At 37.2% G+C, this 16,905-nt stretch overlaps 1 protein-coding gene across 1 annotated transcript in view; it reads left to right on the plus strand.

Annotated features, from left to right (window-relative positions):
* ACTN2 (actinin alpha 2) overlaps positions 1-16,905 on the plus strand; it is a 69,467-nt gene that overhangs the window by 8,190 nt on the left and 44,372 nt on the right. The window contains exon 2 of the mRNA XM_065630438.1: positions 16,148-16,262. Coding sequence (XP_065486510.1) covers positions 16,148-16,262 — 115 coding nt within the window. The remainder of the gene's footprint in view (positions 1-16,147; positions 16,263-16,905) is intronic.

Raw genomic sequence — 16,905 nt, forward strand, 5'->3', positions numbered from 1 at the left:
CTTTGAAATGCAATGTTCTCCTTTTAGGAAAGTGTCCCACTTGAAATGGTAGCTTGTGGGAATACACTTGATTCTTTAGAAGGCCTGTCCAGAGAGAAGCAGAAGCTGACAGTTGTCTGGTTAATGTTTAGTTAGTGTCTATATTTGCACCTTAAATTTCCTTGTGTGCACACAGGTGAGATAATTAGTCCTGAATTTGTGTCCTAAGTGTGAGAATGGGCACTGCTACTCCTATGTCTTGTCCAAGTTTTCTCTGCTTTTGAGTTATAAGGCCATATCACTTTGTCCATGTCTTCATCTCCAAAACAGTGATTGTAATACCCATGTGCTGGCTTTACAGACAAAAGTGCTAAGTGTTTACTGTACTTGGTATGAGTAAGATTTTCCATTTACTTCAAATGCTTCCTCTCAACAGCTCTTAACTGTCAGAAACCCTTAAACTTGAAATCTGATGCTTGTTCTGATTTCTCTTCAAAATCCTGTAAGCAAAATCAGTCCAGTCATCCGTTACTTTGATAACTGGCAGAACCTTATTTAGAGGAGATGGCTCCTACTCTAAACTGCCCCCTAGAAAAGCCTTGCTAACCCCCACTACCATAGCAGGAGACTGCGGAAAGTGACTACCCTAGTCTAAAATTAGCATCCGTGATTATTCCTTAAGCATCTAAGGAAACACTTGTATTTTTTTATAGGTGTTGAACACCCAGGCATTTTCACTGACGTCAGGAGAAGCTTCTGTCTGTTTTGCACCTCTCAAAATCAGCCTGCTATTTTGGCACTTACAGAAAGGCTTAACCATCTAGCATTAAGTGATTTTTTTTTTTTTTTAAAACTCTGTTTTATGTTTAATCTTGGCACTAGTTTAGCTTTTCACTACTGCAAGACTTAAGACATTGCACTCTTTAATATTAAAAAAACTGGTACCCAGCTGCGCTAAATACAAATAAAAAATACATAAATGATTGTGTGTGTGTAGCTCTGGGGGATTATTTCATCTGGAGGAGTTTCTTTAGGCTGTGGAAAACCTCTATAGCCCAAATTTGTCTTCAGATCTACTCTGGAGTGTGGTTCCACCATGCATTTTCTTTGGCAGAGCAGCTGATTACCTTTGACTCTACTCTTACCCATAGACTTCCAGCCCCCTTCATTTGCTGGTACAATGATCATCTGCTGTATATGAGATCACTGAAGAAATTTGAAGCAATACTCCCCATTCTCACCACTTCTTAATCCCAAGTCATTTCAGTAACGCAGTTTGCAATGCACCCCCAGAAGCACTGAGAGCCCACCTGGAGTCCTGCACCCAGCTCTGGAGCCCTCAGCACAGGAAAGACATGGGCCTGTTGGAGAGGGGCCAGAGGAGGCCACCAAGATGATCAGAGGGCTGGAGCAGCTCTGCTATGAGGACAGGCTGGAAGAGTAGGGGTTGTTCAGCCTGGAGAAGGTTCCAGGGAGACCTTACTGCAGCCTTTCAGTACTTAAAAGGGGCCTTTAAGAAAGATGGGGACAGATTTTTTTAGCAGGGCCTGTCGTGACAGGACAAGGGGTGATGGTTTTAAACTAAAAGAGGAAAGATTCAGGCTAGACATGAGGAAGAAATTTTTTAAAGTCAGGTTGGTGAAACACTGGCCCAGGTTTCCCAGAGAGGTGGTAGATGCCCCATCCCTTGAGACATTCAAGGCCAGGCTGCTCATTGCAGGGGGATTGGACTAGATGACCTTTGAAGGTCCCTTCCAACCCAAACTATTCTATGATAAGCAGCTGTATTTGTACATATATATATACACACATCTGGCATTGATACTAAAAGACAAACAAACTGCTGTACATGAGGCCGAAGTTTGCTTGCTTTCCTTTTGTCTATGGCCTTCATTTCCATGACAGAGCACAGGTTCCAGCATGGCTCCTGTTAAGAAGAGATGTGCTATAAGCAAAGGACTGTGTGTTTAATTGACAAAGCAGTTTGCTTGTCACAAACACTGTACTGTCTAAAACACGTGTTTATGCTTTCAGCAGTTACAGCCATCATTGTTTGTTATTTACCCATCTATTCTTAGCTAAGTGCTTTGAGAACAGATTAGTTAAATTTCATATGCATATATTATCAACCCACCCAAAGATCCTGAGCAATGTTTTGCTTTTTATTCTGTTTTTAAGAAAAGCCTGGTAATTTAGGAACCTGAACCTCACAAACAGTTATTTAGGAACTCTGGAATTTTTCTGAAAGTCTACCGTCTTACGGGATATTTAAAATGTTGTAGAAAATGTTACTCTATAGCTAACACCTCATTAAAAACATTAGAGCTTAAAAAAAATCAACCCAATATGTTTAAGTAGTATTTTTAACAGCAGAAGTTACCATAATCTTTAAAAAACATTCTTAAAACAAGCATGAAATCAAAATTGATTTTTTTATTAGTCATTAATTATGATAGTAAAGAAATTAACATGGAACATTCTCTATAAGAATCTCAACTGAAACCTTAGTTTAGATTACAAGTGGAACTAGATTTAGTGATCTTCAAAGGTACTACAAAACAGAGTGCAAAGACGACACGTACTGTATAAATACCATGGAGTCTGACTATTGACATGCTTTTCCCATCATTAATTGCTGTCAGGGACTTAAATATGTGTGTTTGGAATTGGAAAAATAATATATATATGTAATGGATTTGCTTACTCATCTGGCAATGTAGTATGTAATTACTGAATAAAGATAGCATGGTGAAGAAAATCGACAGAGAAAGCAAGGGAAAGACATTTGGAAATCCAGTCAACTAAATCCCAGATTAGCCTACTTTAATTAAGCCTTCTATTTCCAGAGGACATACCTTTAGTTCCTTCTATACTGTAATGTGTGAATATTTCTTTCATCTCATCCTAAATAGTATTTAGTAATTTAGATATGTATCTGCTGAAAAAGGAAGATAGCCAGGAGTATCTGTGATAGTTCAGGAGCTCTTGGGAAACTGGGAAGAGCACTGTAGGGCACAGCTTGTACAAGAAGGACCTGAGACTGGAAAGGAGAATAGAAGATATGATCTCTCTATAAGAAGGTTCATTTGGCACTGATAGGGTGGTCGTAATGCACGTTATTTGTTTAATATACTTGAGAGAAAGCCCCAGGCAGTATAAAGAGCGTAAACTTCATTGCTGAAACAGGTACCTCCAAACCTGTTGACATTTTTACTGTGAATCCTTTTCTGAAGATGCCTTCTAGTTTGTTGATACTCTTGTGAAGTAGAAATGCTGAACATGGAAGGTGGGGATCCAGAATTAACTCTTTCTGAGCCATGTAGGAATTAGTGAATTTATTTTGACCCTATAACCGTTCAACTTTTTGTTGGATATTTTGGTCCCATGACATACTAAATGCCTTTTTCTACCCTTATGTTTCTTAGTTTTTCAGTAGTTAGGTCAAAAAAGTGCAACTTAAATATAGCTCTTTGTCTAACTAGTGCTTACAGTGAGACCTCCCAAATATCCCTTTGCTCAACTGGAGTTTCTAACAGAACCTATGCACATCACTCTCTGAAAAATCTTTGCTTAGTTCCCTGGTGTACTACCTGATTGGCTGGGGAGAGGTCTCTTTTGGAGAGTACCTTATGAAATATGAATATATATTCCTGTATAAAAGCAAAGATGCAGTCTTTATTACATGTGTGATAGAGTCCATTAAAGCTTTTATAAAAGTGTACATTTCTTTGCTCTACTCAAATTTGTGCAGTGTAGTGGCAAATCTATTTTAATCCTTTGACAACTGTGCATGAACTGATTTATTTGTAGGTATGTGCTGTAAAGTTTTGTGGTGTAAAGTGATCAGAAATGCTGTGTAAGATATTAGTTGTTACAGCCATACTACTTCAGGTTGCAATGTCAGAGTTACTTGTTTTTATAGTGTAAATTCAAGCTCTGCACAGTGCAGTGTATTGGAACAGAGAATATTTGGTTAGTATGCTCTAAAGTTAGGTTACCCTATTAGAGGAAAATACTGTTGTGCCATGCAAGTAGTTGGCAGTCCTCAGAGGTTCAGTCTGGATGCTGTGCACTCCCAGTCACGCTGTGTGGGAGTACTGTGTCTCTATCAAAAAGGCACAGGCCAATGTGGGCGATGCTTCTCTATTTCTGCAGATTTCAGTAGGAGACATTTTGAAGGACAGAATTTGGCAGTGTTGCATGTTAAAAAACCCCCACAACAAAACAAAACAAAACAAAAACAAAAAAATGCCCCCCCAACCCCCCCCAACAAAACCCAAAACCAAAACAAAAAAACCTGCCATGCTTTGTTAATTGTTAAATTATTAAATGCTAGAAACAATATGGCCTATTGAAAGAGATCATGTCCATAACCTTTTCCTTCAAAGGAAATAGAAAATCAACATCTGAAAATAAAAGAAAACAAAAGCCATTGACCCAAAACAGATTATTCAAAACTTTGCATTTATGTTGTTCCATTAGTCTCTCTTTTGTTTGTTTTTGCTTTGTTTTTAAAGCATTACTCCCATTTAAGAACTGTTCTGAATCTGAACCTGATACTTTTTTCACCAATATTTGGTTTTTGAGGCTTGTGAAATAAATGTTCTTTCACTTGCTACAGCATTTTAAATTTGCAAAATGTACATGAGACTGTAAAATACTGCACAATCACTCCATTTTAGAGATGAACAGAGCCCTCCTAATTCTGCGTTTAGAACTCTCAGTCCATGCGGCATATTTACATTTCACCTCTACTGTGGGGTAAAGATTTTGGACAGATGTATAAAGAGGTTTTAGTACTTGAAAGAAGTTGTACAAAAAGCTGTGGAAGAGAAGGACTCAAATGTTGAGTCTTTACTAACTATCTTTTCACTCTCATTAGAGAAAGCAATTTAATATGGGGGCTATTATAACTCAGAAATTTGTTAGTAATTTGAGAACTTTATGTTTACTTCACAGATTATACCATTTATTTACCATTGTGTAGTGCTAATCTTGTACCTTGAACATTTTGATTCATTGAATATTGGTATGCAATAAAAAAAATTCAGAGGTATTAATTCTGTTATGGCAAGGTATTAACATATATGTTGTTTTACATAAAAGATGAAGAGAGTAGAGTAATCAGAAAGGTACTGTATAACTGTAAATGATGTCATGCATATTGTTATTGAAGTAGGAGGGAAGACAAAGAGGTAATATCATTACAAACAACAAGGTATTGCTCCCCATTACTCCATCTAGCTAGAACAAATTATCCAGGCCTGCTGTAAGACAGAAATACTTTGCCATTTACGCAAAGGGTTCTCAGAGAGTATTGCCTGGATGCTGTTTGTGGCCATCTTTTTTCCAAGAATTTGTGCATATGATGTGAATGAACAAACTATACTGCAAAAATAGTCATTCACATCCAAGAGAAAGCTGACTTGCAAACCCCTGACCTTTGTCACTGCTTAGCAAGGTGATGACAATCTTAATTAAAAGTCTCAGTATTGCAAAGCCTTCCGAATGGAATATTCTAATAGCTCCAATGCCCCAACTCATGATGAAAGATAACCTTCTACTGAAATGGACTTTTAATTTATTGGTGGGGAATACGTGGCTGGAGGGAACCTTTCACTTTTAGGTCAGTGTTTTGAACTCAGGCCAGGTGAATGAATAAGTGACAAGGTTGCTAACACATGCAGGCTGTTTGGTAATGTCTATGAGGTGAGTTGTACTCTCAGTTTAGCTCTCAGGGGGACAGGTGTCCCCATCACTTAAACCACCAGAAATGGCAGCTTCATTGGAGGTGCCCAAAACTGACCTTATTAGTGAGAGGTAAGGACAGTGACTTTTAATCCTAGAGGTGAAAGCTGAAACAATTTCTGTATGTGAAAGTGCTTTCTCAGATTGCATCTGTGGGGTTATTCACAGTCATTGCTATTAACAGTTCCCCAAGCAAATTCTTTCTCCATACATAAGTGTCTGGCACATTGCTTAATTCACTAAGAGTTTAAGGAAGGAAGGATAACTAGCATGCAACTAGATTTACAGTAGTAGGTAACTCGTTTATACTAAACACCTGTATTTGATTTTATATGTAGAATTAACTTTGGATGACTGAGGACAGATGCTGAAGATGTTAGTAGTTGTTATGTGTTGTTTTCCATCTGGTCACAACAGGTTCTGGTTTTGAATAATTTTATAGGTCTTTGTTTACAAGATATTTATAGTTTGGTCAACTTTATAATCTGGCTTGCTACTATTTCTTTATATGGCTTTTTTCAGGGTAGTGTTTGAGCACCTCAAAAGTAACAGTGAATTTTCCCCCACAATAGTCCTGTGGGATATGGAAGGTTTATTATTCTCATTATCCTGGAATACAGAAGTGAGACACTTGAAAGTACTCAGCTATGGCTAACATCTGTTCCCACTGTTGTTTAAAGGCTTGTAGTCCCATATAAGGAATCATGAGTCATTAAATGCTCAGCATTTAGGACAATTAAAACATTTTTAAAATTCCTGTCTTAAGTGACTTAAAGGCTGCTGCAACATTGTGGAGAAAACACAAGTGTCAGGATCTCTTCTTCAGGATCATAATACAGACCTCTGGAAATGTATGTACCATTGGACAGATCATTGAATCCACTTTCATTTTAATTTGATTTAAGTTTAACTTTCTGTGAACACTCTCCTGCCTGTTGACTTTGCATCTTCTTTCCCTCTATCCTGTTAGATTTCTTCTGCTTTGTTTCTTTATTTTTTTTCTCTAATATCCCTGACAAATCTCCTTCAAGATTGGATTTATTTTTGGTAAGGGAAATTAGGGGATCATATGAAAGTAGGAGAGGGAAATGGGGGTCACCACAGAAAGAACGTCCTGACAAAAGCAAAATTTACAGCTATCTTTTGCATGCCAAGTGCTTGGATTCCTAAAAGGGAGTTGTTTTCTGATGAACGACTTCTTATTTTGTTGTCTTTGGATAACATATATGCCTAAGTTTTAGGGTTTCTCAGCCACAGAATCTGGAAGGAAAAAGAGTCTTCTTGCCTATTGTCCCTTTTCAAGGCTGCAGTGTAGATGCCGATTAGGATGGGAATCTTCCATGAACATCATAGAAAGTACAACTGGAAGAATCTGGGAAACCATTTAGTCCATTCCCCTACTTTTGGGCAGAAGCAAATGCACTCATGCTGTTCTCAACACATTTATCCATCTCGTTCTTGATGATATCCAAGAGGGATTCCACATTTACCCAGCGAATCTCTTCCAGTGCTTCACTGCATCTAGAGTTAAAAATTAATTTAAGTCTTCCTCATTGTTTTTTAAGATCATGACTATCCCTCTTAAGCTCTATCTTCAGCGAACACAGAGAACTGATTTATTCTCTTCTCTGTTGTGACTTCTTAAATGGTTGAGACAAGTATTACTCTCTTTTCAAACTTCTCATGATTAAGCCCACCCAATGATTCTAAGTTTTTCATAGATGAACTTTTCTAGAATTTTATTCTTTTCATGGCTGTTTTGTGGATTCTCCCCAGCTGGTCCATGTTCTTCTTGAATGTTGTGCCCAAAAGAGGAGACAGTATTACAGCTAATATCTTTCCAGCACTGAAGAGATTGGAAGAAATACTTCAGTATTGATACGCCATTCTTCTGCTTAGATATTCCAATATTGTATTTACCTTTTATAACAGCACAACATTTTTTAAAAAGGTTGTGATCCACTGTTATTCCCAGATTCTCTACTTCCGTGCTACTGCCCTGCCAGTCATTCTCCATCCTGTGTTTTTGCAGTTCCTTATTACTGGAGGAGGGCAGTACTTCAGACTTCTTGATAATCTGCATCCATCTTTTTTCAAGTCATTTCACTGATTTGTTAAGATTAGTTTGATTTGTAGTTCTGTCATGAAACATGCTTACAGACCCATCATTTTGCTGTCATAGTCAAATGTTATAAGCATACACTCTATTCTGTCATCTAAATAGGTAAATTGTGGCATAGGAAATGGTTCAGGGCAGATTCCGACTGAAGTATACTTAATAAGCCCTTCCACTTAATAGTGAGCCATTACTCACCATTAGTAGGAATAAACTCTGTGACTCGCTAAACACCTTTTTTTTTTTTTTTCTTTCATATGGTTTTGTGTTTAGTTTTCCTCTTAGATGAATAGCTCACTGCTGTTGCAACTAGCTTAGGTATGTGACATAAAACAGATCTGCTTCTGTAGAGTCCTGGTAGGGGGAACCTTTAAAATACTCTAGCTTAACTAGTGCAACTACAACAAATCGCTAGAGTTTAGACAGGCAAAATCATGAGGGGAGGACATGCATGTATCCAAATGCAGTCTTAGAAAGGTAGCATAATGTAAGTTTTTGCTTGCTTGTCCTTGGAAGTTTAATTTTTTAAATGTAGGATTGGATTCTGCAAAAGTTGATGCAACTTGCTTAGCGAAGTTTCCTACTTCTGTGTAAATAAAATATACTAAACCTTTTATCACCTATAAGACTGTGTTTCTCCCTTTATTATTCAATTTACCACATGTAAATTCACCACAGACCACTGTGGTCTGCTTAGTGATAGGAACGTGTTAAAAAATATAAAAAAAATATTTAGAATTAAAAGAACACACCAGAAGTAGGCAGTAGTTGTTTGTTGTTTTTGGTTTTTTTTCCTGACAGTTCCCTTTTCTTTCCATTTCCTTCACGTTAACAAATTGAGTAGGTTGCAGTTATAAAGATATCTTGCAGTTTTTATAATGCAAGGTAAAACCACACCAATGCTTTTACTAAAGATGTTCATTGGATTCTTGCCTCTTCTATTTCTGCATTATTTTTCTGAGCAGAGTTCTATTATTTGAGTGATTCTTGAAATTCCAAAAATGAAAAATAGATTTAGACCAGAATTGTCCTACAGATCTTGAACACTTTTTAGTTTCAAATGGGATTGTAAACATTGCATGTGCTCCTACTTCTAAAATATCAATGTTTCTGATTGTAAATATATTTAAAATAGGGTGAATTATTTTACACTGATAAAAATACAGAAGTGGACAACCCTAGGGCACTGTATGTATTTTGAAAAGTCACATTTGGATCATGCAGATGCTAGCTGCTGTAAAAACTGTCATAAATCGGTGTCATCACCAGTAATGAAAAGGGAAGGAGCTTCCTCCGGGCAATAGAGCTGTTGTAGCATTGTACCAATGGTCCAACAAAGTGCTGAGTTGTCTGAAGACTTACCTAAATTTTCATGCTTAAGACTGTTGTTTCTGTCTTATGTGTAAAGCTGGGCTTATGCGCCTGAAAACTTCTCTGTCTTTTCCAGCTATCTCAGTTGATCCAATAAAGATATTATATGCCTACTCCTAATAAACCTTGCAATATTTTAACTGTTTTAGCCCCTTCAAAGTGCTTGTGGAACCTCTTATCTTCCTTTCCTTCCTGTTCTTCCCTTAAGGCTGAGGTGAGAACAGTGCCTGCAGTGATCCATACTGAATTTCCCATACATCTTGCTGCTTCCTGGATTTTCTTCCATTTTAGACCAATGTGACAACAATAAGCTTTCTCTTTCGTCTCCTCTGAAAGGAAGAACTGATGTTACCCACTTTGAACCAAAAGGCTCAATAATCTTCTTGATATTTCTCAGGGTTCAATCTTGCCAAATTATTCTTGAAGGGATATTTACATGCTCTGTGTTTTTTTGTTGATAGTGAGCACTGTAAAACAGACGTGCAATCATTCAGTGCTGGGAAGGAGTGGCACGTTTTACAGGAAACCCTAGACTTGCACAGGATTAGGCCACCTGCTTTGTAAGGACTGAGGTCTCCCATGGCTCTTCCATGCAAGCGAAATGTAGAATACTATCAAGATGTCCGATGTCCTGTGTGATGAATGCATCCCTTTGATGACGTCTCCTGTGAAAGATAAAATTAAGGAACTGGGGTGAAGTTCGCTTAGTTACTAGAGTGAATGTGCTGACAGTGCAGAGTATGCTAGCACATCATCTCTAACACATCTGTTCAGCTATATGGATGGATGTGCTGGAGCATGGAGGGCTTTCCCCAACTTCGGATTTGGGGACATTGTGATGGAGCTTCTACTAACTTCCTTTGTGAGATGGCTCTATGCTGTCCTTTCTGTTGTTCTCAGGAATTTGACTTTGACATACTGCCGATGATTGGAGGGATTCCTTTTAATGACCTTTTGGAACACGCTAAACATTTTCTATACCTTAGAATTCATGACATACTTTCACTGTGCTTCGTTTGAGTTGTTGCTGTATTCTGGCGTGTTTAGTGTTAAAATCCCACTTTGTCTACTAAGTGTTTTAGCATGATTGAGTTGTACTGGTGAACCACCTCTTCTGTTAGAGTTACTCTAGTTATTTTAATAATGTGTACCAATGTGTTTAGGCTTCCACTGCAAGGGGAAATAAGAGCAAGTGGACAGTTGTTAATAATTCAAACCAGCAAGTAAGATGTAAGATTTTAGTTATTTTCAATTCATAAAAATATACTCATGCACCTAACATACTAAAAGCACAGCTGATCTACATGTTCTAGGAACATCTAGAAGGTATATTGCGTAGTCATTGGTTCACAGCAAGCTAGTTTATAAAGGCTGTGCAATTTTCTGCTGTTTTGCACCTTCATGCTTCTTCTTTTGGGAGCAGAATTAAATAGTTAAGAGAACGAGGGCCAATGCAAACTGTATCCCAAGCTCAGAGAAAAGCCCTGATTCTGCAGTCATTAGAACACTGTGTGGACACAGGAGCTGGGAGATCATGTTGCAGGTTCACAACTTATATTTTAAAACATGGGTAACAGACAGATGGGCAATTCTTCAGGGGAAAACCTCAGTCTGGCCTAAGGGGAATGTTCTGGCAGAGCTCTTTCTGTAACACCCTTGCCATGCGCTCAGAGCCCAGTAATGTTCTGTATAACTACAGAGTGAATCACTGCATCCCATTTAGCCTAGAAGTAATGAAGACCCTCAGCTAGCATAAGCAGAGAAGAAAGGCTATAAAGCAGAGATTTGAAAAACAACCCTATCAGACTGAGCTAATTAGAAATAACACACATGTATATCAAAAAATGTGTTAAATGTTTATATTTGAAGTTAATTTTCTTCAGGTGTGTTCTCCTGCTCTGCATATTAGAATTTAAGGTTCAATTAAAGTGAGTTGTGTATCTGCTTTACTTAACAGACACAGAAAATACTGTTTCCTATTAATGCAGTACTTTTCATAACTTTCATAGGTTAAAATTGGATTTTGTCTATATTTTCTTCTGTAAATGTTATAGAAAGGCTAGAAACACACAAGAAACAAATTGCTCGTGGGCCACTAGCCTTTCTAGTGATAGAACGGACAAGCAGACACATGCCTTTTAAAATCATTTCAAGTTTTGAAAACTTGTAAATATTAAACTTGTAAATATTAAACTTGTAAATATTATTGATTTGAGTTGGAGAGAGTGAAAGGCAGTGTTAACATTGGTTATGAGGTATATATATTAAATAGGACATGGGTCTCCAGTCCTTTCTTGGGCTGGATCCATGTCTCCCTTTCAGTTCTGAGTACAAGTGAATAAACCTTCCTGAACTTGTGGAGTGTATCCCCTGTACACATCCCCATGCAAGTTATGCTGCTGTTTTGGTGATGCACATTTTGGACTTACTGTCAGTGCCAAACTAGAAATTTACCCTGTATCTTCAGCATGTGCAACAAGTTGTCTTGTGACCCAGTGACAGTAACAGCATTGGAGAGGTTGTTAACCGGTGCTTTCTAAATTCTCATTATCCCTATTATAACATTTACATATGAAAGTTTTTATTACAGCATCTTTCTTGTTTTCTGGCTTTGAAGCATTATCAAAAGTATGTTATCATTTCACCCACATAAAAAGGAGATGAGGGCTTTCTCAGAAGTGTAGGACAGTACAGCTCTTGGAGATATCACTTTTTCCATCAAAGCATGTCCTTCAATGTGCATGTGTAAAAATATTTACACTACAGAGTAGGCATAGCCTATTATTTTTTTGGTATTAGCTGCAGTTGATTGATAATTAATTAAGGATACCTCGTTTTTTCTGCCCCTTGATTGCAGTTCTACTTGTCAAGGACTTGTAAAGTTTTTGTAGTAATAACTTTGGAAAGGAGATTTTTTAAAAAAAATTTATTTACCACCTATGGTAAATAAATTCTAAAAAGAAATGTCTAGCTTTCTAGGCACTTATTGTATCCCACCTGGTATTCAGATTGGTGCCTTCAGTCCTGCCCTGTTTCTCTGGGCAATCTGATACTCTGAAATGTGCTGCACAGCTCAGCAGAAAAAGGAGTTTGCTTTGTCTAAGTCATTTAATAGCTTTTAAATCCCACTGGATTACAAATTTGCAGGGTACTCTATGCTGGCAGTATCTGGATCTCCAGGACTTAAACGTGCTTTGAATTGTTTCTTAATAACTATGAATAGAACTGTTAGTTAAAGCCAAAGCAGTGAGAATAAGTGGTATTGCAATAAGAATAGAAGGACGGGTGTTAAATGTGGATTGTGGAAACATTTAAAATTTGCAAGTGCAGTTTTGCAGTAGCTTTAATACAGTCACTTAAGGATTGAATCACTGAAAATAGTAAACACTTCCTTAAGTAGCATTCCTATAACCCTGTTTAGTTCTAGGAAAACAAGCCAGTTTGGAAGTCATCAAGCTATGAAGCCATATGCTGGTGTCTGCTGTAATGAAAGTGACACTTACCATGAGGCACAAGACAACAGTCACAAGGGAATAGCACCATTTCATGAGCTGGTGCACTGGTAAAACAGAAAGCTCTGAGAAACTCTGGTTTAGATAAAAGATCTAAATCTCTTATTGTAGGTGTAGAAGATAATCTAAACTATCTAGATACAGATAGTCTAAATAAAGAATCCATGCACAATAAGAGTGCTTCAGCAGAATTTCATTTATCTTATGAATGGAAGCTTTGTAGGTAATTCCAAGTTCATCCTTCAGAATGCTACAATGTCAATGACAAACCCCGGTACTGCTGGAAAGAATCTTAACCTACAGATATAAAAAGGCAGCCCATAAAACAAGTGACTGTTATCAAAATATTTATTGAAAACAGCTTGACTCAGCAGTAGTAACATCTTTTCCTGGTTTTTATCAGAGCAACGTTGGCTTCTTAGTGTCTTCATAAAATGAACAAGATTGAGAAGAGATGATGCGAAGGTGTGCAGATCAGGAGGGAAGAGATGTTATTTAGTGATAAGGACACCACCAAGGGTTGGAATATGCAGTATATGTTCTTAATTTTTCTGCCAAGTTTCAGTGATCTTCTGCACCTCAGTTTGTCTCTCAGCAAATTCAATGCCATAAAAATGTCTGATTTCAAGAGAAACTATTTAAATTATTTGAAAACTTTGAGATCTTTGGATAAAATTTGTGGTTTGTGTCTATCAATGTGGCATCCAGTAAGTTGAATCAGCTGTTGTAGAGGAGCACAGTAAGATAAGAGGTGGGCAGATTTTAATTTGCTTTTCTATATATATTTATGTATGCATATATGAGCTAAGAAGAAACTAAGTGAGAAGTAGCTTTTTTCACAGTAGGAATCAGATTTGTATTTTTAGGCTGCTTGATTGGCGGGGTTGTTGCCCTCAAACTCTTAATTAAGTGGAAAGTGGGGAACACTCCTTTACTTGAGTGGTACAAGGTCAGAACTTTGACCATAAATGTCTAAAAGAAGAGATGAAAATGGCGGAGGTTTTTCTCCAAATTTCTCTTTGAGTTTAGCATGGTGTACTTGGAACTGTTCTACAAACTACAACAGCATTTGCAGATAAGCACATGTCCATCACTTAAGCTTAATTCATGAAAAGCTCATTCATTTACTGGTTCAGCTTTCTAATATTTATTGCCAAATGGGCATGCAAAGTTCATATGCATTTACCCTTGAGTGCTTTCAGCTGTGTTTTCTATATTGCCATAATATTGTTCCTTCCAAGGATGCTTGTTATAATTTTTAGTATTTGCAAATGACTTAATGTGGTGTTAAACCTTTTTAGATACGTATCACTAGAACAGGATACTGCTTGAGGTAGACAAGTTAGTCTTATAAACTAGATCCTAACCCTATAATGATCCAAACCAAATGCCATCCTAAGACTCCATCATGTTGATCCCTGAGGGTAGAGTTGCCTAGTATCTCTGTTGTGATGCTTGACACACTCTGGTTTCAGGTGTCCCATGAGGTCAGTAAAGCTACTTACCTTAAAATGAGGAAAGTTTTATCTTCCTGAATGACTACTTTTCAAGCTAACATCCCTTTACTAAAATAGATGTATTTGCAGAGATGCTTCAGCTGCACCCATACTTATCTCCATCTGCACACAGAACGACTTTCTTTTGCCTCTGCCTGCAATTCTTTCTCTGCAGGTCGACAGGACCCCTGCCCAGAACCACTTCCAATACTATCTTCTCTCTCCTCCTTTCCCTGGATATCTAGAATTAGGGATTTCACTGTACAGCTGTCGCATGACCATAGCACTTCTTTCTTTTTTCCTTTCAGTCAAGAAGAAGTTGATAACATTTATGTTTAGCAAGCTGCTCCTTGCCACTGTGGGAGCTCAAGTTGCACATAAATTCTTCACAAAAATGTAGTCAAACCCAACAACAATCAAATTGCTATTCTTTAACAGAAAGTTGCATTTTAAAGAATAAACCATATTTGGAAATTCAATACATAACTTCTTAAAGTGTGAAATCTGTCCAGAATTTACAAGATTCAGTCCCTGGAAAAGTTCTTGCCCTCAGGTGCTGCCCTTTCAAATTCTGTTTTTGAGAGAACAGAAGTTAAACAGTCTAACAAAACAGGCAAGAAAAAAGAAGACCAAAGGATATTTCATATTGACAATGGGGATTTAGGATATATTTTATTTTTTAACTATTTACTTTACATGTTTTTAAAACTACGGTAATTCAAAATAGCAAAAGAAGAGGAATTCCAAATCTCTGACAATTTTAAGTAGCTGACATCTAACTTACCAAAATGCATGGCTTTGTTATACATACCTATAGTTAAATACCTGGCGAAGTACCTAGTAAATATAAATTCACTTTATATAGCTTAACAGACACTGAAAAGCAAGGAGAACTTGTCAGAAGGCTGAGGAGTAATGGATATTTGAAAACAGAGTAATTTTAAATACTAGATTTTATAGTAGCCCATGTTTTGATTTCATTCATACAGAAGGTCATGTGTCTGTGACCTGTGTAGATCAATGCAGTTAGTTTTGATTTCATCTGCGCAAGTAAAAGCAGACTTGGTCATTCTCTGTGGAGACAGAAATGCTCATGGCTGCTTTTATGACCGTATTTGCCCTGCAAACTTAAGTATCTGCATTTACATGTTTCATGAAGTTGTGGTAGTTTTCTGAAAATTATATAATAGAGTTGAGAAATAAAACCCTTGGACCATAAATGCAGGGGCTGAATGTGTAATTGTGCTTGAGTTATTGTAAACTTTCAAAATCCATTCTAATTATCTGTGTTTTCAAAAGGCATTCTTTTTCTCACTGTAGTTAGAAATAAGAGCAGATGCAATTTTGCTGGTATCTTTGCTGTATGAAGTCTCTCTTCAGTTACTTCATCCTGAAGAGTGTTCTCAGAACTTACTGCCCATGAGAAATGCATGTTACTTGTCTCTGGCACGGATAATCTGTATAAGAACTGTTTCTCATGGCATGAATTCAGGTAGTAGAAGTTTTTGCTTCTGTGCTTGCTATTGCGTACAATGTACTGTCACACAGCTTCCTTTACATCATATCAATCTTTCTTTTCAGGAAGAATGTGTAATGGATAAGTCCCAATATAAAATTATGTGCTCATAAAATGTTAAGTATAGTAATAACTATTAGACAATTTTTGCCCTGATGTGTAGATCTTTTTTTGGAAAGCATTTATGAGCAGAATCTAGCCCAATATTGCTTCTAATCAAGCAATTCTTTGCATCTACATGAACATCTGGGATAAGAATTTTGAACTCAGAAACATGTAGAAAATGAATGGGAGTTGGACATACAGATTTCAAAGGCTGTAGTGAAAATCTCAGATGCAGCATTTTACTGCTTAGCAGTTGTTTTGGAAAATGCCTTGTTGATGGGAATTTTTTTAATTACTATTACAGACGTTTACAGCCTGGTGCAATTCCCACCTCAGGAAAGCAGGCACGCAGATTGAGAACATTGAGGAGGACTTCAGAAATGGCCTCAAACTGATGCTCCTCTTGGAAGTTATCTCAGGTAGGTTAAAATAAAGTTTGCAATGTATTTACAGCATGCTAACTGAAACAGTCTTAAAAGAACAAATATTGTGAACAATTCGAAACAGTGAACACAAACACTAAGTAGGCTGAAAAGGGAGAGATTAAATACATCGTAAAACAAAAGGGAAGAAAAAAACCCTCCGCTTTTTGCTTATCTCCAAAATCTTCTGGTTTGTGCTTGTGTTCGAGGATATCACAGTGTAGTTGGACAAACCACAAACATCGAGGACCTCGTTTTAGCCCCCAACAATTAAAAAGCCTTTACACTTAGATTACAAATTCATTTTATCCCACTTTTAGTATAAAAGTTTTGCTTTGCTTTTAATGACTTTATTGGATTGAACAATGCTTTCAAAAGTGAGTGCCTAGAGTAAAACTAGATCAATATTTAGTCACAAGTAAAAGGTCTAATTTTTCAGAAGGGTGGAACATCCAAGAATTTCTTTTGACTAACTGGTGTAAAGTCGCTATGTCACCCATTTTATGTGTTCCGAGAGGCAGTCCCCAAGGTACACTCAGAATGCCCCTGAATGGGAAGGGAGTAGCTCAGGTTACAGACACACGATGAAGGTGAGAAAGGGCAAGAAGATTTTTAAGATGTCTTTATGGAAAAGGCAGTT

This window comes from Caloenas nicobarica, chromosome 3, assembly GCF_036013445.1.
Source record: "Caloenas nicobarica isolate bCalNic1 chromosome 3, bCalNic1.hap1, whole genome shotgun sequence".
NCBI classification, from domain to species: domain Eukaryota; kingdom Metazoa; phylum Chordata; class Aves; order Columbiformes; family Columbidae; genus Caloenas; species Caloenas nicobarica.